Source organism: Tachyglossus aculeatus, chromosome 2 (genome assembly GCF_015852505.1).
Source record: "Tachyglossus aculeatus isolate mTacAcu1 chromosome 2, mTacAcu1.pri, whole genome shotgun sequence".
NCBI lineage: Eukaryota > Metazoa > Chordata > Mammalia > Monotremata > Tachyglossidae > Tachyglossus > Tachyglossus aculeatus.
Genome location: NC_052067.1, coordinates 8,926,479 through 8,947,241, shown reverse-complemented (window position 1 = coordinate 8,947,241; position 20,763 = coordinate 8,926,479). Strand labels below are relative to the sequence as shown.

Here is a 20,763-nt window from a genome sequence, read left to right as displayed (position 1 = left end):
TTTTTCTCCCTTCAACTTCTCCCAGTCTTAGTTTTCAGGAACTGTGTAAGGTAATAAATACTGCACATTTCAGCCTTCATTCGGGCTAGGAGTGCTAATTGGAGATGGGTTTAGGAAGCAGCATGGCAAAAGGAATAGAGTATGGGCCCGGGAGTCAGAAGGACCTGAGTTCTAATCCTGGCTCCACCACTTTTCTGCTGTGTTACCTCGGGCAAGTCACTTAATTTCTCTGTGCCTCAGTTACTGCATCTGTAAAATGGGGATTAAGAATCTGACCTGCCCTGTGGGACAGGGACTGTGTCCAACCTGATTAAATTGTATCTACCACAGTGCTTGGCACATAGTAAGCACTTAAGCAGCGTGGCTCAGTGGAAAGAGCATGGGCTTTGGAGTCAGGGGTCATGGGTTTGAATCCCGGCTCTGCCAATTGTCAGCTGTGTGACTTTGGGCAAGTCACTTAACTTCTCTGTGCCTCAGTTCCCTCATCTGTAAAATGGGGATTAAGACTGTGAGCCCCCCGTGGGACAACCAGATCTCCTTGTAACCTCCCCAGTGCTTAGAACAGTGCTTTGCACATAGTAAGCGCTTAATAAATGCTATCATCATTATTATTATTATTACCGTAATTATTAGTAGCAGTCACTGTTCTGCATTGATAAAATAGAGTTACTTAGTAGGGTAAAACCCTTATCCAGTTAACCTGCCTGGGTTTGCGTCTACACAGCAAAAATGTTTTTAGATGGCTACTGACAAGGTAGAAGCAGGGATTTTGAAAAAAAAAAATGTACATATTTAAGTTGGAAGTGTGAGTGCTTATTTTATTATTATTTTTTTGGTTTCTTAAGGACTCCTATCTCTTACGCCTCTAGGTATAGGAATGCTATAACCAGAAAATTAAAGGATTATAGCACAGGAACTCCTTTTCATAGCCCACACCCTTCCCACACCCCATATCAATCCTGTTGTTGCATCCTGTTCTGACTGCCAACGCACTTGAGTGTTTTCTTTCTTTCTTTCTTTCTTTTCTTTCTTTTTTCTAAGACAGGAAGGCAGTTGAAAAGACGTGGGCTCTATCTGCAAAAATCTTTATTGTTTTTTGCTTTATCTCCAGATTTCGCTCCTCCTTCCCACCCGCCCCCGCTTAATTCAAATCCACGGACCACACGAGGGAGGATTCTGATTCCACCCTGGAGGGGACGCAGAGCTTAGGGCAGGGGAAAGTGTGTCGGGAAGGAGATTTCCCTTCCCAGATTTAGTGGAAATGGCAATAATGCCCGGGGACGCTGCTGGTGGAAAGTGTATATATGTATATATGTTTGTACGTATTTATTACTCTATTTATTTTATTTGTACATATTTATTCTATTTATTTTATTTTGTTAATATGTTTTGTTTTGTTGTCTGTCTCCTTCTTCTAGACTGTGAGCCCGCTGTTGGGTAGGGACTGTCTCTATATGTTGCCAACTTGTACTTCCCAAGCGCTTAGTACAGTGCTCTGCACACAGATTGAATGAATGAATGAATGTATGGTAGAGAAGAAGGGCTCTGCTCCCAGGTCTGGGGCCTCTCCAAAGGGATTTTTTTCCAAATTCCAGGCTAGAGGTGAGGAAAGACGTGGTCAATTTTGCCCACTTTCATTTCAGGCCACATGTAACAGATCTTGGAAAAGAACCAGACTTCTAAATGGGTACACGATTAGCCCAAGGCAGCACACGGCTAGAGAAGCAGTGTGACTTTGTTGGGTAGGGATTGTCTCTATGTCTCTATCTGTTGCCAAATTGTACTTTCCATGTGCTTAGTACAGTGCTCTGCACACAGTAAGCGCTCAATAAATACGATCGAATGAATGAATGCTGGGGGGCAGAAGGATCTGGCTTCTAATCCTGGCTCTGCCACAGGTCTGCTGTGTGACCTTGGGCAAGTCACTTCACTTCTCTGGGCCTGAGTTATCTCATCTGTAAAAAATGGGCATTAAGAGTGGGAGCCCCATGTGAGGCAGGGACTGTGATTTTATTTTATTTTATTTTGTTAATATGTTTTGTTTTGTTGTCTGTCTCCCCCTTCTAAACTGTGAGCCCACTGTTGGATAGGGACCGTCGCTATATGTTGCCAACTTGTACTTCCCAAGCGCTTAGTACAGTGCTCTGCACACAGTAAGCGCTCAATAAATACGATTGAATGAGTGAATGAACCTGATTGACTTGTATCTACTCCAGTGCTTAGAACAGCGCTTGGCACTAGACTGTGAACCCATTGTTGGGTAGGGATTGTCTCTATTGGTTGCCGAATTGTACTTTCCAAGTGCTTAGTACAGTGCTCTGCATGCAGTAAGCGCTCAATAAATCCGATTGAATGAAAGAACATAGGAAGCGCTTAAGTACCATAATTATTAGTTATTATTATTATGGCCAGTTGTGAGAGTAATAGATACACAATGCCTACAGAACAGAATGTATGCGAACAGAGGGAAATTTAAAAACTAAGTTGTGTGCGTGGGTCCTTGAATTTTGTTTCCGTCTAGTCCTATCATTGAAATGGGAAGGAATGAATGACTTTAATTCATACTAACCCAGGCAATCAATCAATCGTATTTATTAAATGCCTGTTATATGCGGAGAGCAGTGTACAACAGAATTAACAGACACATACCCTGCCCATTGTGAGCTTACAGTCTAGAGGGGGAGACAGACATGAATATGATTTTAAAATTTCCAGCAGCCTTTGAGCCACTATCTGAGCAAACCTCTGTATTGGACCTTTGACAGGATGTCAAGGTGCCGAAAGAAGTCAGTGATTTCCTGAGGAAAATCTAGTCAGCCTGTTAAGCAGTGGATGTGGGCCATTTGTAGAATCACTTGGGCAAGCAGAGGGAGGCCAGGGTTTTTTGCGTTGTTGGCACGGTTCCCCACTATTGCAGCATGACTTAATGGGAAGATCACAGGTCTGAAAGTCAGAGGACCTGTGTTCTAGTGCTGGCTGCGCCAATTGCTTGCTGTGTGACCTTGGCCAAGTCACTTAACTTCTCTGGGCCTCAGTTTCCTCCTTTGTAAAATAATTGAATAGCTGTCCTCCTAATTAGACTGTGAGCCACATGCCAGGCAGTCAATCAGTCGTATTTACTGAGCACTTACTGTGTGCAGAACACTTTACTAAATGCTAGGGAGATTACAATATAACAGTAAATGGACACATTTCCTGCCCACAGTGAACTTACAGCCTAGAGAGTGTGGGACATAGACTGTGACCATTCTGTTTATCTTATATCCGCCCCATTGTTTAGTGCAGTGCCTGGCACTTCGTAAGTGCTTTAACAAATACCCATTTTTATTTTTTTTCCTTCTTACATCATCCTTGCCACTTGTCAGTTAGGGCAGCCTCTGGCAAGTGGGAAGGGATGCGAGAATGATTAAAAAAAAGAAAGCCAAAAACAAACCCTAGTCCAGCTCTGCATGTGTTTATTTAGTTGTCCATTTGATCATTTATTTTGTTTACGTCAACTGTAAATATTTTTCTGAATTCTCCCCTGTGAGAAAGTTCCTTGTGGGTAGAGATCATGTCTGCCAACGTTATTATTGTTATTATCATTAGTAGTAATAATATTAATAATTATGGTATTTGTTAAGGGCTCACTATGTGCCGGTCACTGTACTAAGCTCTGGGGTGGATACAAGCAAATCGGGTTGGGCACAGCCTCTGTGCCCCTGTGGGGCTCACAGCCTCAACCCCTATTTTTCAAATGAGGTAACTGAGGCACAGAGAAGTGAAGCGACTTGCTCAAGTTCACATGGCAGACAGGTGGTGGAGCCAGGATTAGAACCCATGACCTTCTAACTCCCAGGCCAATGATCCACTACATCATCCTGTTTATTGTATTGCACTCTCCCAATCTCTTCATCTAGTGCTTTGCATGCAGTAAATAAATGCTCAGTAAATGTTGTGATTGGGGGTGGACAAGGACTGTGTCATCTATTTTTTGAAGACTCCCAAGTACTTAGCAGATGCTTGCTCCCCGTAGGGGCTCAATAAGTATCATATTTACTCACATAATTATTTTTCCCACATAACTTACCCCTTCTCCCCACCCCAGTTTTTGGGGAGAAAATGAAATAATCTTTTTGTAAGCAGTGAGAGCAGTGAACACCAGGACTGGGGAGGGGAAAAGTGTGAACTTGCACTAGAAGGGAGTTTTTTCATTGAGATGTGTGAATACTGGAATAGGCAAAGATCCTGTTGTTGGCAGGGATCGTCTCTCTTTGTTGCTGAATTGTGTTTTCCCAGTGCTTAGTACAGTGCTCTGCACACGGTAAGTGCTCAATAAATACGATTGAATGAATGAATGAAAAGGAAGGAGAGTGAATTCACTGAGGACCTATAAATGTGCATTTCTTGGGAGAATATAGTGGAAGTAAGAGATGCATTCTCGACTGTAGAGAAACAGTACAATTTAGCGGAAAGAGCCTGGGAGTCAGAAGACCTGGGTTCTAGTGTTGGCTCTGCCACTTGGTTGCAGTGTGACCTTCAGCAAGTCACATAAATGCTCTGTGCCTCAGTTTCCTCTTCTGTAAAATAGGGGTTCAATATCTATTCTCCCTCTTCTTTAGATTGTGGGCCTCAAGTGGGACAAGAGACTGTGTCCAACCCGATTTGCCTGTATCCGCCCCAGCCCTTAGTACAGTGCCTGGCACATAGTAAGTGCTTAACAAATACCGTAATAATTCTTATTAGTACTGTTATCATTAAATTCTCCCCTTACCTTCCTTGTTCTTTTCCCATCCTCTCCTTTATTTCTTCTCCTCTTTTTACTCTTGTTCTCTTTTGCCAAACTGAATTCTTATCTGACCTCTGTCCTGCCGTGTTTCTGGCTGCAGAAAATAGGGAAAAACATGGCAATCATGTGAGAAAATATGATACCCTTAGTAATCCTCCAACTCTTATCAGAGGCTTCTGCAGGCCACCCCAGGCTATTTCCTTCCTACTGGACCAAATTCCTCATACTGTGAGCCCATTGTTGGGTAGGGACCGTCTCTATATGTTGCCAACTTGTACTTCCCAAGTGCTTAGTACAGTGCTCTGCACACATTAAGCGCTCAGTAAATACGATTGAATGAATGAGTACTGCACAGTAAGACCACTTCATCTGATGTTTGGGAGGATCAGCCAGTCATTCAATTTACTGAGCACTTGCTGCATGCAGAGCATTGTAATAATCTCTTGGGAGAGTGGAATAGGTGTATACGATTGCTGACTCTGTGGAGCTTGGAGAAAAACTGGTGGCCACTTACTGGCACCATCAATGGTTTTTATCGAGGCCTGGCCGCGTGGAGAGCACGCACTTTGAGAAAAAAACCATGATCCCTGACCTCAAGGAGTTTAAAATCAAGTCGAGAAGACCAGTGGCATGAATAGATAGATAAATTAGGGATTAGTGTAAGTTTTGTTAAGCACTTACTACATGTCAAGCACTGTTCCAAGAGCTGGAGTAGATACAAGGTAATGGGGTTGGACACGGTCCCTAACCCATTCATTGATTCATCCATTCAATCGTATTTATTGAGCGCTTACTGTGTGCAGAGCACTGTACTAAGTGCTTGGGAAGAACAAGTTGGCAACATATAGAGACGGTCCCTACCCAACAGCAGGCTCACGGTCTAGAAGGGGGAGACAGACAACAAAACAAAACATATCAACAAAATAAAATAAATAGAATAAATATGTACAAGTAAAATAAATAAATAAATAGAGTAATAAATCTGTACAAACATATATACATATATCCAGGTGCTGTGGGGAGGGGAAGGAGGTAAGGCAAGGGGGATGGGGAGGGGGAGGAGGGGCAGAGGAAGGAGAGGGCTCAGTCTGGGAAGGCCTCCTAATCTGGAAAGGCCCATATGGGGCTCACCATCTAAGGGGGGAGGGAGAATGGTTATTGAATCCCTATTTTGCAGATGAGGAAACTGAGGCACAGAGAAGTGTAGTGACTTTGCCAAGGTCACACAGCAGGCAAGCAGTGGAGCCGGGATTAGAATCCAGGTCCTTGAGTCTCAGGCCCATGGTCTTCCCACTAGGCCATGCTGATTTTCAGTCAATCAATCAGTTGGTCACCGGTATTTTATTGAGTGTTTACTGAGTGTGCAGAGCACTGTACTAAGCACTTGGGAAAGTACAGTACAACAAAGTTGGTACTTATAGATACCATAGAATAGGGAAGCAGCATGGTGTAATGGATGGGCCCGAGAGGCAGAAGGTCGTGGGTTTTAATCCCGGCTCTTCCACGTGAACGCTGTGTGACCTTGTGCGAGTCACTTCACTCTTCTGGGCCTCAGTTACCTCATCCATAAAATGGGGATTGAGACTGTGAGCACTACTTGGGACACGGGCCGTGTCCAACCTTCTAGACTGTGAGCCCGCTGTTGGGTAGGGACCGTCTCTATATGTTGCAAACTTGTACTTCTCAAGCACTTAGTACAGTGCTCTGCACACAGTAAGTGCTCAATAAATACGATTGAATGAATGAACCCGATTTGCTTGTATCTAACCCTAGTGCTTAATACAGTGCCTGGCACATAGTAAGTGCTTAACAAATACCACTATAATAATAATAATAATAATTATTATTATTATATAGAAGTACGGGCCCAAATGAATAATAAATAGAAAATTATACGAGCGCTGATATCGGTGATACTATGGCATGGTTAGGCAGGTGAGAAAATAATTTCGGATTAATTCTAGAGATGCAGAATTGACAGTGCTCTGCACACAGTAAGCGCTCAATAAATACGATTGAATGAATGTGAAGGAGTGTTGAGAGGGTGGGGAGGAGGCAGGGTGAAGCGGAGGCTGGGGAGGTGTTTCACTTGGGAGCCAAGGTAAGAATAACGTAACGGAGGTGGGATAATCAGGAGTGAGAGTTGATAAGGAGAAGCAGCGTGGCTCAGTGGAAAGAGCACGGGCTTTGGAGTCAGAGGTCACGGCGCCAACTGTCAGCTGTGTGACTTGGGGCAAGTCACTTAACTTCTCTATGCCTCAGTTACCCCATCTGTAAAATGGGGATTAAAACTGTGAGCCCCCCGTGGGACAGCCTGATCATCTTGTAACCTCCCCAGTGCTTAGAACAGTGCTTCGCACATAGTAAGTGCTTAACAAATACCATCATTATCATTATTATTATTAGAAGGTTCATTTGGAAGAGTAAATCCACACGCTCTCCTGTCTTGTTGCCTATTCACTTGGATCTGTTCTCTGCTCCTGGTGGGCAGGGAATGTGTCTATCAGCTCTGCTGTACTGTACTCTCCAAAGTGCTTAGTACAATGCTCTGCACATAGTAAGTGCTCAATACATTGATTGATTTCAGCACTTGATAGGTACCTCACCCTCAGCCCCACAGCACTTATTTACACTCCCCTAATTTATTTTAATGTCTATCTCCCCCACTAGCCTGTAAGATTGTTGTGGGCAGGGAACACATCTACTAACGTTGTTATATTGTACTCTCCCAAGTTCTTAGTATAGTGCTCTGCACACAGTGCTCAAATACCACCGATTGATTGGTTGATTGATTGATAATGGTTAGGGGGAGACATCCAGTGGAGAGCTTTGAAGTCAATGGCTAGGAGTCTTTGTCTCCTACAAGAAACAAAGGGAGCCATAGGAGATTTTTCAGGACAGGAGTGATATGCTTTGTTCAGCATTTTAAAAAGTTGATGCACATAGAATGAAGCAGGGAGATGCTGGAGGCCAGAAGATATGACGGTTTGATAGCTTTGTTCTTCAGTTTTTGTAACTGAAACCCCTACCCCACTTCTCCACTTTCAAATCCCTCCTAAATCAAATCTCCACGAAGAGGCCTTCCCCAACTACCCTCCCTCCACCATTATTATTATTTTTTTTTCTGAATGGTATTTGTGAAATGCTTACTATATGCCAGAGACTGTACTAAGTGCTGGGGTAGATATAGTCCATTTCCCACATGGGGCCCACAGTCTTGATCCACATTTTACAGACGAGGTAACTGAGGCCCAGAGAAGTGAAATGACTTGCCTAAAGTCACACAGCAGACAAGTGGCGGAGCTGGGATTAGAAACCATATCCTTCTGACTTCCATTAGGCAACACTGCTTCTCCTTTCCCCTATTCCCTCTCCCTTATGTGTCGTCTATGCACTGGATCTCTACCCCTTGAGTATTTGATATTCACTGCCCCTACAGTACTTGTGTACATATCCTTATACTCCCCCATTTCATCCTCTAGACTGTAAATTCCTTACACGCAGAGAACTTATCTCCTGACTGTTGTATTTTACTCTCCCAATAGAAATGGTATGGTACTCAGTACATAAATGCAATAAATGAAACAAATACCATCAATCAATCAATAGTGTTTGTTAAGTACTTACTCTGTGCAGAGCTCATTATTAAGCACTTGGAAAAGTGCAGTACATTAGAGCAGGGAGATGTGATTCCTGCCCCAGGCAGTTTATAGTTTTCCAGGGAGGGAGGATAGATATTAAAAATAAATTCCAGATAGGGAAAATAGTGGAGTTAAAAGACACTTACATATGTGTTGTGGGGCCGGGGTGAGCATTGAAGTTACTTTTTCAACCCATATTTTCTATCTGGAACCAAGTCCCGTAAGTTCTACCTTCACAACACTGCTAAAGTCCACCCTTACCTCTCCATCCAAACTACTAATATGCTGATCCAAGTACTTATTCAATCAATAGTATTTATTGAGCGCTTACTATGTGCAGAGCACTGTACTAAGCACTTGGGAAGTACAAATTGGCAACATATAAAGATGGTCCCTACCCAACAGTGGGCTCACAGTCTACTTATCCAATCCTGCTTTGACAGCTGCATCCGTCTCATTGCTGACCTCCCTGCCTCCTCTTTCTTCCCCACTCCAGTTCATACTTCAATCTGCTACCTGGATCATTTTTCTAAAAAAAAAAAAAATTCTCTGTCTCCCCATTTCTAAAGAACCTCCAGTGGTTGCCCATCCATCTCCATAACAATCAATTAATCAATCAGTTGAGGGGGTGGTGAGTAAAGGGAGCAAATCAGGGTGAGGTGGAAGGGAGTGGGAGAAAAGGAAATAAGGGTTTAGTTAGGGAAGGCCTCTTGGGGCCCTCTTAGAGAAGCAGCATGGCTCAGTGGAAAGAGCACGGGCTTTGGAGTCAGAGGTTGTGGGTTTGAATCCCAACTCCGCCACAGGTCTGCCGTGTGACCTTGGGCAAGTCACTTAACTTCTCTGAGCCTCAGTTACCTCATCTGTAAAAATGGGGATTAAAACTGTGAGCCCCACGTGGGACAACTTTATCACATTGTATCCCCCAGCGCTTAGAACAGTGCTTTGCACATAGTAAGCACTTAATAAATGCCATAATTAATTAATTAATTAATTGGGGGAGATGTGCCTTCAGTAAGGCTTTGAACGTGGGGAGGATGATTTTCATGCATGCAATCGTATCTATTGAATGCTTACTGTGTGCAGAGCACTGTACTAAGCGCTTTCTGTCGGATATCATCATCATCATCAATCATATTTATTGAGCGCTTACTATGTGCAGAGCACTGTACTAAGCGCTTGGGAAGTACAAATTGGCAACATATAGAGACAGTCCCTACCCAACAGTGGGCTCACAGTCTAAAAGGGGGAACTATTACTATTACTATTAGAGAAGCAGCGTGGCTCAGTGTAAAGAGCCCGGGCTCTGGAGTCAGAGGTCATAGGTTCAAATCTCAGCTCCGCCACTTGTCAGCTGTGTGACTTTGGGCAAGTCACTTCACTTCTCTGCGCCTCAGTGACCTCATCTGGCACAGTCCAAGATGCCTGAGTATGTGTCTTCGTTCACACCTCTCTGCAGGGACTGCAAGCGGGTCTTCACCACATCGCAGGGGTTCACGGCCACGGCGGCTGCGCTCCCGGCCACACAGCCCGACAGGAAGGACACGTAGAAGGGGGATTTGCCCTCGGGGCCGGACTGGCCCAGTTGGTTCAAGTTGGCAAACAGGGGGAAATAAACGATGGAGAAGGGCACGTCCCTCAGCAGCGTGGCCCCCAGGCCCTTGTAGAGCCCCGCGACGCCCCGACTCCGGAGCAGCTCCCGGGTCAGCTGCGTGGCCGTGGGCCTCGTCTCCACCGCCGCCGTCGCCGTCGGAGCCTGGGCCGCCAGAAGTTTCTTCTGGGCCGCGATGCGTCCGGCGTCCTGCAGCTGGATCTTCAGCATCTCCATGGGGGTTGTGACGATGACCTGGCACGTGCCCGCGCCACAACCGGCCAACATCTCCTTCAGCAGCGTCAGCTTCTTCCCATCCTTGGCCAGGTGGTGTTGGAAGAAGTCGTTGGCGGCGAGCTTGATGGCTTTCTCCGGCGTGACGAGCGTCAGGTTCACCGCGGCCCCTCGGTACATGCCCTCGGATATGAAGAGGGAGGATGTTCCAGGCCAGAGGCAGGACATGGACGAGAGGTCAGGGTCGAGATAGATAAGCTCGGGGTATAGTGAGTACAAGAAACTCCTTATCGCTGGCTTTTATGTACTCCATCATCTCTTGCTCCTCCTACCTTACCTTGCAGATTCCCTACTGCTACCCAATCCACACACTTCTCTCCTCTAAAGCCAACCTACTCACTGAACATCCATCTCGTCTGCATCACTGCTGACTCCTTGCCCGTGTCCTCTCTCTGACCTAAAGCTCCCTCCCCCTTCACAATCCGACAATCCCCACCCTCAAAACCATATTAAAATCACATCTCCAAGAGGCCTTCCTTGTTTAAGTCCACTTTCCCTACTCCGTTTTCCTTCAGCGACACCTATGCACTTGTCTTGTCCCTTAAACACTTGATATTCACTCCTTCTTCAGCCCCGTGGGACTCAGGTACATATCTGTAATTTATTCATAATAATGTCTGGCTCCCTTTCCATACTTTAAGCTTCGTGTGGGCAGGGAATGTGCTTAGAAACTGTTGTGTTACACTCCCCCACGTGCCTAGTAATTGTGCTTTGCACACATAAGGCCTCAATAAATACCAATGATTGATGGATTATACACGGTCCACCTACATAAGGTGGCTATTCCTAGAAGAACAGGACTCTTGCTGAATGTGACACAAAGGAATGAAAGGGGAGATGTGCCCAGAGTGAACCACATCGTTTCATGAACCAGGGAAAACAGCCCATCTGGATATGGAGGCAGCAACTCCTTCAGCAGAATTGTGACAAGAACTTTGGACACAGCTTGAAAGCCCAGAAAACAAAGCCAAGGCGTTTCCAAGCCCCGTTCCCACTTGCTCTTTGAGAACTGTGTCTTAACAAGATAGGAACATCTGTCTTTAACTGTTAGACAACTTTTTTTTAAAGGAGTAAGGTGGATGAAGTCCAATAGCAAGTGTCTGCAAGAACGACAAAAGAAAAACAAAAGCTGTGGCAAGCGGGGGATTGGAGATAAAGAAAGATGCCAAAAGCATATTGGTAGCTATCGTTGCCATCCCATGGCTGGTACCCAATGCTATGGAATTTGGGATTCCAGAAAAATGGGGTCCTAGGTGGCTGGGCCTTCCTTTCAGGAGAATCTTGGGAAAATTGAAAGAAAATATAACCATGTGAGAGTGTTTCTGCAAGTGCGTAGGGACCCAAGGAAAACCAAGGAGACATTAGGACCCTGTAAAGATGTCGATAGAGACGTAAGTAGAATATCACGCAGAAAATCAGTGTGGCCTAATGGAAAGAGCCCAGGTTTGGGAGTCAGAGGACCTGGTTTCTAATCCTGGCTCTGCCATATGCCTGCTGGGTGACCTTGGGCAAGTCATATAACTTTTCTAGACCTCAGTTTCCTCATCTGTAAAATGGGGACTCAATAATCTCTCTCCCTCCTGCTTAGGCTGTGAGCCCCATATGGGACTGTGTCCAACTTGATAAGCTTATGTCTACCTCAGGTCCTAGAATAATACTTCATGCACTGTAAGCACTTAATAAATGTTATAAAAATAGTCAATAATAATAATAATGATGATGGTATTTATTAAGCACTTACCATGTGCAAAGCACTGTTCTAAGCACTGGGGTAGATACAAGGTAATCAAGTTGTCCCAAGTGGGGCTCACAGACTTAATCCCCATTTTCCAGATGAGGTAACTGAGGCACAGAGAAGTTGTGACTTACCCAAAGTCACACAGCTGACAAGCGGAGGAGCCGGGATTTGAACCCATGACCTCTGACTCCAAAGCCCGGGCTCTTTCCACTGAGCCACACTGCTTCTCAACAGAGCACTATACTGAGTGCTTGGGAGAGTCCTGTGTTTGTCTGGATATTTTTGGCGTGCGCTATCCTTCTGCTGAGTTTTCATGCGCAGCTTCAAAATGTCTCTCTGTACAATGCTGCAGCCACTTGAGTCTATTTCTGGTTTTTACAAGTGTACTCTTCAGAGTGTAAGCTTTTTGAGGCCAGGGGCCTGAATTCTGTTTCTGTCGTACTCCCCTGGGAGCTTAATACATTGCTTTGAGCTCGGTAAAATACCACCGAATGATTGATCAGTGAGACTTATGAATCTGTCTTGTGAACCATATTCCGTGTTCACCTCTTGAGCGAAACAAAACTCCCGTTACTCAGTGAGGTTGGGAAGGCACCTCTAAGAATTTCTTCTGAGGAATATGGTGTCTGAAACCATTCCTAGTAATTGCCTGGTATAGCCACTTTTGACTTTCAAGCTATGAAGTTTTCTCATGGCCAAGTTCCCTCATCTGCAAGGTAGTCTTTCTGTAAAGAGAGACCCAATAAAAAGTGCATTCACAAGCTCTTTAAATGACCTCATTAGAGTATATGGTGGTTGCTGCTTTATAGATTTGTTTCTCTATATGTTCTGATGAGATGAATGTGAAGAAATCCTCAAATCCATGGAAAATAACAAAAACTAGGCATGAACCCCCATAATTCTGCATGTTTAAAAGGGTGGAACATAATGGGAAAGGTCATGTATCTTTTAGACTGTGAGCCCACTGTTGGGTAGGGACTGTCTCTATATGTTGCCAATTTGTACTTCCCAAGCACTTAGTACAGTGCTCTGCACATAGTAAGCGCTCAATAAATACGATTGATGATGATCTTGAAAATAGATGATAAATTGTAGAAGTTGGTTTTGGTGTCTTGGCTGTCTGAATTGGTAGTGTGCAATTTTCATCTTCAGGGTATTTGCAATAAATTCTTGTGCTTTGCCAAAAGCGAACACGGAAAAAGGAAAAAAAAAAATTAACTTTGAAGCTGTGGTTCAGTCAGGGTCCTGGTGTTTTGGTCTGTTGCCTGGAACATTTGAGAAGTCACATTCATAACCCAGCTGAAAGGATTGTTAACTGCCTTGCGATTTCAAAATTGGCACCTTCAGGATTTGCTATTGTTCGGAGCTTAGTCGTGTCTGAAATAGTTCTGTGGGATCCATCTTCTCTATACACCCTTCCCGAATTATATGCACCTCTGACTCCCCCTCATTATTTTCTAATGAATAGAAACCTAATTTTCTCCCTCTCTTGTAATTATGATCCATGAGACTCTTTGTTATCCTTGTCTCTTGTTCTAATCTTCTACAGACATTTAGGTCTTGTGGCGGAGTTGTAGTTTCGAGTTTTTAACACTATTTCAAGTGCCAGGGATAATTAAATTTCTCCTTCAGCTAGAAGATTACCAAAGTCTTTCTTCATCTAGTGTTGCACATTTTTATGTCCTCTGGCCTTGATTGTCAACCTTGTTTCCTAAAATTGTGTCAGGCTATTGTGGCCATTAATGGAATTTTTACGCAGATTCTGATTTCCCAGATAGTGTAATTTATGTGCATCTTTCAGTCTGGAAGAGCAGAGTAGGGTGACCAGACCTCTTGAGGTAACAGTTGGGGCCTTCATTTCCTCTTCTCCCACACCCTCCCGTGTCACCCTTGCATTTGGATTTGCTCCCTTCATTCACCCCTCCCTAAGCCCCAGAGCCCTTATATACATGTAAGCTCTCATATACAGAGAAGCAGCGTGGCTGAATGGAAAAAGCATGGGCTTGAGAGTCAGAAGTCATGGGTTCAAATCCTGGCTCCGCCAATTATCAGCTGTGTGACCTTGGGCAAGTCACTTAACTTCTCTGTGCCTCAGTTACCTCATCTGGAAAATGGTCATTAAGACTGTGAGACCCACGTGGGACAACCTGATCACCTTGTATCCTCCCCAGGCTTAGAACAGTGCTTTGCACATAGTAAGCACTTAAGAATGTCATCATTATTATTATTATGTCGATAATTTATTTATTTCAATATCTGTCTTCTCTAGACTGTAACCCCTATGTATTCACAGAACTCTTCTCGCCTTCAAAGCCCTACTGAGAGCTCACCTCCTCCAGGAGGCCCTTCCCAGATTGAGCCCCCCTCCTTTTCCTCTGCTCCTCCTCCCCTCCCCATTGGCCCTACTCCCTCCCTCTTCTCTACCCCCTTCCCCACCCCGCAGCAATTGTGTATATTTGTACATATTTATTATTCTATATATTTTATTAATGATGTGCATATATCTATAATTCTGTTTTTTTATTTTGATGCTATTGATGCTTGTCTACTTTTTTTGTTTTGTTGTCTGTCTCCCCTTCTAGACTGAGCCCGTTGTTGGGTAGAGATTGTCTCTGTTGCCAAATTGTACTTTCCAAGCGCTTAATACAGTGCTCTGCACACAGTTCATTCATTCAATCATATTTACTGTATGCAGAGCTTACTGTATGCAGAGCACTGTACTAAACGCTTGGGAAGTACAAGTTGGCAACATTCATTCATTCATTCATTCAATCGTATTTATTGAGTGCTTACTGTGTGCAGAGCACGGTACTAAGCACTTGGGAAGTACAAGTTGGCAACATATAGAGACGGTCCCTACCGAGCAGTGGGCTCACAGTCTAGAAGGGGGAGACAGACAACAAACAAAACATATTAACAAAATAAAATACGTAGAATAATAAATATGTACAAGTGAAATAAATAGAGTAATAAATCTGTACAAACATATATACAGGTGCTGTGGGGCGGGGAAGGAGGTAGGCCGGGGGGATGGGGAGGGGGAGAGGAAGGAGGGGGCTCAGTCAATATGACTGAATGAATGAATGAATGGAACGTGACTCGCAATTCTGTTATATCGTACTCTCCCAAGCGCTTAATACAGTTTTCTGTGCACAGTAAGCGCTCAATAAATATGATTGATTGGGTGATTGATTGACCCTAAATTTCCACATGGCAGTGTGAGATAGTATTGGAAGTTACATAGCTAGAGTCCCAGAATCGCAATTTTTGCCAAGGATGGTGCGAAATCCTGGGGTAATAATAATAATAATAATAATAATAATGGTATTTATTAAGTGCTTACTATGTGCCAAGCACTGTTCTATGCGCTGGGGTAGATACAAGGTAATCAAGTTGTCCCATGTGGGGCTCACAGTCATAATCCCCATTTTACAGATGAGGTAACTGAGGCACAGAGAAGTAGAAGTGGCCAAAGTAGAAGGGAGAACAGGTGTTAAATCCCCTTTTTGCAGATGAGGGGGTAGATACTTGTCTTGTCTTATGCAGTAGAGTTGTTTCCTATCCATAGCGACACCACAGACAACAATCATCTGCAATCGTTCTGGTAGTGGATCCATAGAGTTTTCTTGATAAAAATCAGGAAGTGGTTTACCATTGCTGCCTTCTGTGCAGTAAACTCGAGTCTCCGCCCTCGATTTTCTCCCATGCCGCTGCTGCACGGGTGAGTTTTGACTTGTAGCAGATTTCCTTCCACTCGCCAACCACTGCCCAAGGTAGGAATGGAGTGGACAGGCCTCTGCTTGACCCACCCTCCCTCCCATACCCGAGACTGGTAGAGTACTGAAAACTCTCCAGGTGTGACCCTGGGGGGGGACGGTAGTTACTAGATAATCAGATTGGATACAGCCCTGTCACATATGAGCTAGTGAGCCAATAATAATAGCTAATTGTGGTTTTCTTACTATGTACTATGCACCATCCTAAATGCTGGAATAGATATAATACAATTAGAGCAGACTCTTGTCCCATATCAAACTTACAGTCTAAGGGGGAGGGAGAACAAGTATTTAATCCCCATTTTTATGGACAAGGGAAATGAGGCACAGAGAAGTCTAGTGATTTGCCCCAGACCACGTGAGTAGAGAAAATAGATTTTTTAATAATAGTAATAATAATAATAATGGCATTTATTAAGTGCTTACTATGTGCAAAGCACTGTTCTAAGCGCTGGGGCATTTACAAGATAATCAGGTTGTCCCACGTGGGGCTCACAGTCTTAATCCCCATTTTACAGATGAGGGAACTGAGGCATAGAGAAGTAAAGTGACTTGCCCAAAGTCACACAGCTGACAAGTGGCGGAGCCGGGATTTGAACCAATGACCAGAGAGGCTGATTTAGCAGAAGGTCGCCCAGGTGGTCAGTGGCAGAACAGGGACTCGAATTCAGACCTTCTGACCAGATCCATGGTTTTTCCAACAAGGCAACCAGGCTTCTAGGGATTTTCTATTCTACCAGCAGTGAGAGTTATCTATCAGTAAATCAGTGGTATTTATTGAATGCTTATTGTGTGCAAGGCATGTTCTAAGAGCTCGGGAGAGTTCAGTATAACAGAGTTGGTAGGGTTATGACTTTCTTCATCATCTGTAGCCTGACCAGTTGCTCAATCTGGCCCCAACGACTAGGGTGGGTGAGTCGAATCATGTTGAATCATGCCTTTTAATAATAATAACGATGGCATTTGTTAAGCTCTTACTATGAGCAAAGCACCGTGCTAAGCACTGGGGAGGTTACAAGGAGATCAGTTGTCCCACGTGGGCTCACAGTCTTAATCCCCATTTTATAGATGAGGGAACTGATGCACAGAGAAGTGAAGTGACTTGACCAAATTCACACAGCTGACAAGTGGCGGAGCCGGGATTAGAACCCATGACTTCTGACTCCCAAGCCCGTGCTCTTTCCATTGAGCCACGCTGCTTCTCTTAGCTTCTCTTAGCCTTCTCCCATCCTACTTTCTAGTTTTAGCCACCTTGTCATGGTGACTCGATTGGGCTGTGGGTTTGGTGGCACTTAGAGGGAGGCCTGATAATAATAATTAATAATTGTGGTATTTGTTAAGCACCCACTGTATTCCAAGCACTATTCTAAGTGCTGGGATAGTTAGAAGATAATCAGGTCAGGCACAGGCCCTGTCCCACACGGAGCTCACAGTCTAAGTAGGAAGGAGAACAGGGATTGAAACAGCATTGTACAGATGAGGAAACCGAGGCACAGAGAAGTGAAGTGATCTTTCCAAGGTCACAGAGCAGGTAAGTAACAGAGGTGGGAGTAGAACCCAGGTCCTCTGACTCCCCCTCTTTCTCAACCACCAATTTTTTGGGGGTAGAGATACCTCCAATGGGCCTGGAAATGAAATGGACAATGCCGGATGTATCATAGTAGCTCATCGTCAGACCACAATCACAGTTACAAAGTTGGAGGAATTAAGCTTTAAGGTTGAAAGACCAGATATTTTTTTTAAGGTAATGTTAAACACTTACTATGTGCCAGGCACTGTTCTAGGCGTTGGGACAGATACAGTGTAATCAGGTTAGCTCACAGTCTTAATCCCCATTTTACGTATGAGGTAACTGAGGCCCAGAGTCAGTCAGTCAATCAGTCATATTTATTGAGTGCTTACTGTGTGCAGGGCACTATGCTAAACTCTTGGGAGATTACAATATAGCAATAAACAGCCACATTCCCTGTCCACAACAAAGTGATTTACCCAAGGTCACACAGCAGACAAGTGGCAGAGCTGGGATTAGAACCCAGGTCCTTCTGACTCCGAAACCCGTGATTTATCCACTAGGCTGTGCTTCTTCTCTGATTTAAGGGGTGGAGGTGGCCAAAGCCCAAACTGGGTTTGCTTTCTAAAACAGGCTGACTAGTTACTTGGATCACTGTGTTCAATAACAAGATTTATCGAGTGCCTACTGAGTTTGAAGCCCCAAGAAAAGCCATCAGTGGTTCCTCGTCTAAGCTCTGCCCTTCCAGGCCACTGCTGAAGTGTTGTATTCAAGTTGAGGGCATTTGGCTTTAGAATTTAAGCTGCCAGCATGAAGAGGGGAAGGAGGAACAGGGGGACAGAATCCAGAGCTAGACGCTGTTTCTTTCTTCCGTGCCCTTGGCTAGAGGCACGCAGGCTTGCAGAAGTCACTCCAGGCATTCTGGGGAGGAAATGTGTCTACTACTACTACTAATAATAATAATTGTGGTATCTGTTAAGCGCTTACTATGTGCCAAGCACTGTTCTAAGCACTGAGGGAGATACAAGGCGATCAGGCTGTCCCACATGGGGCTCACAGGGTTCATCCCCATTTTACAGATGAGGGAACTGAGGCCTGGAGGAGTGAAGTGACTTGCCCAAAGTCACACAGCTGACAAGTGGCAGAGCCGGGATTAGAACCCATGACCCCTGACTCCCAAGCCTGGGCTTTTTCCACTGAGCCATCTTTTAGACTGTGAGCCCACTGTTGGATAGGGACTGTCTCTATATGTTGCCAACTTGTACTTCCCAAGCGCTTAGTACAGTGCTCTGCACACAGTAAGCACTCAATAAATATGATTGATGATGAAGCTGCTTCTCTTCTGCTACTCACCCTCTTGCGTTGTGTTCTCCCAAGCGGTTAGTACGGTGCTCTGCACACAGTAAGTGCTCAATAAATATGATTGATTGATGTGGGCAGGGACACTTGTAGGGAAGTTAATAGTCCATCTGCAAACTTATTGGGAACTTTGTCATTTGCATGGGGAAGAGGAGATGGTCCCTTTTTTATGGTATGCGCTAAGCACTTATTCATTCATTCATTCAATCATATTTATTGAGCGCTTACTGTGTGCAGAGCACCGTACTAAGTGCTTGGGAAGTGCAAGTTGGCAACATATAGAGACGGTCCCTACCCAACAGTGGGCTCACAGTCTAGAATGGGGAGACAGAAAACAAAGCAAAACATATTAACAAAATAAAATAAATAGAATAAATATGTACAAATAAAATAAATAGAGTAATAAATACATACAAACATATATACAGGTGCTGTGTGGAGGGGAAGGAGGTAAGGCGGGGTAAGGTAAGGTACTCTGTGTCCAACGCTGTTCTAAGTGCCAGGGTAGGTACAGGTCATTTAGGTCAGACACAGTCCCTGTCCCTCAAGGGGCTCACAGTCCAAGTAGGCGGGAGAATAGGTGTTGAATCCCCATTTTACAGTTGGGGAAACTGAGGCACATATAAGGCAAGTGACTTGTCCAAGGCCACACAGCAAGCAAGCAGCAGAGCCAGAATTAGAACTCAGGTCCTCTGACCCCAAGGCCCATGCTTATTCCACTAGGCCACACCGCCTCTCCTTGCCTCTCACACTTCTCCTAGAGAAGCAGCGTGGCTCAGTGGAAAGAGCCCAGGCTTTGGAGTCAGACATCATGGGTTCAAATCCCAGCTCCGTCACTTGTCAGCTGTGTGACTTTGGGCAAGTCACTTAGCTTCTCTGTGCCTCAGCCGTTCCCTCATCTGTAAAATGAGGATTAAGACTGTGAGCCCCACGTGGGACAACCTGATCACCTTGTAACCTCCCCAGCGCTTACAACAGTGCTTTGCACATAGTAAGCACTTAATAAGTGCCATCATTATTATTCTTATTATTATTGTTGTGAGGGAACACTGTATACCTGCTTGTTAAAGTTGTTGAGAAGCAGCATAGTACAATGGATAGAGCACAGGTTTGGGAGTCAGAAGGTCATGGGTTCTAATCCCACCTCTGCCATTTGTCTGCCATGTGAGCTTGGGCAAGTCACTTCACTTCTCTCTACCCCTGTTCCCTCATCTGTAAAATGGGAACTGACACTATGAGCCCCAAGTGGGATAGGGATTGTGTCCAACTTGACTTGCTTGTATCCATCCCAGCACTTAGTGCAATGCCTGGCACTTAGTAAGCACTTAACAAAAACCATCGTCGTCATCATCATCATTGTTCTTCTTTCATGAGAGTCTGACATTGCAGATTGGAGAGATAATTGTCAAGCCTGAGTGCAGGACTCATTAATTGGGTCAGACTGCTCACCCTGGCCTTTCAGTTTCACTCACTTCTCGCTCCTCTTCCCCACTCCCTCCCACGCCCCTTTCCCCTTACATATGAAGGGATTTGAACAATGTCCTGATGGACCACCCTGAAGCTAAAGACAATCATAATAATAATTGTGGTATTTAAGTGCTTACTAGGGGCCAAGCACTGTGCTAAGTGCTGGAGTGGTTAGATTGTGATTAGATCAGACACAGTCCCTGTCCCGCATGGGGCTCAGTCTAAGGAAGAGGGGGAACAGGTATATGATCCCTAGTTTACAGATGAGGAAACTAAGGCATGGAAAAGTGAACTGACTTTTCATTCAATCGTGTTTTTTGAATGCTTACTGTTTGCAAAGCACTGTAATAATAATAATCATTATGGTATTTGTTAAATGGATACTATGTGTGAGGCACTGTACTTAGCTTTGGGATAGATACAAGCAAATAGTGTTGGACACAGTCCCTGTCCCACATGGGGCTCACAGTCTCAACCCTCATTTTACAGATGAGGTAACAGGCACAGAGAAGTAAAGTGACTTACCCAAGGTCACACAACAGATAAGTGGCATAGCCAGGATTAAAACCCTTTTTGACTCTCCCATCTGAGTCCCAGTGCTTGGGAGAGTACAGTTTAACGG

At 44.5% G+C, this 20,763-nt stretch overlaps 2 protein-coding genes across 2 annotated transcripts in view; one reads left to right on the top strand and one right to left on the bottom strand.

The window, feature by feature from the left end:
• Nucleotides 1–20,763, top strand: part of CRPPA (CDP-L-ribitol pyrophosphorylase A) — a gene marked incomplete at its 5' end in the record, with an annotated part of 338,976 nt that overhangs the window by 50,427 nt on the left and 267,786 nt on the right. The window lies entirely within an intron of this gene.
• On the bottom strand, nucleotides 9,809–10,411 carry LOC119922498 (mitochondrial glutamate carrier 1-like). Its single transcript, XM_038742291.1, has one exon. The coding sequence runs from the start codon at nucleotides 10,409–10,411 to the stop codon at nucleotides 9,809–9,811; it is 603 nt and encodes a 200-aa protein (XP_038598219.1).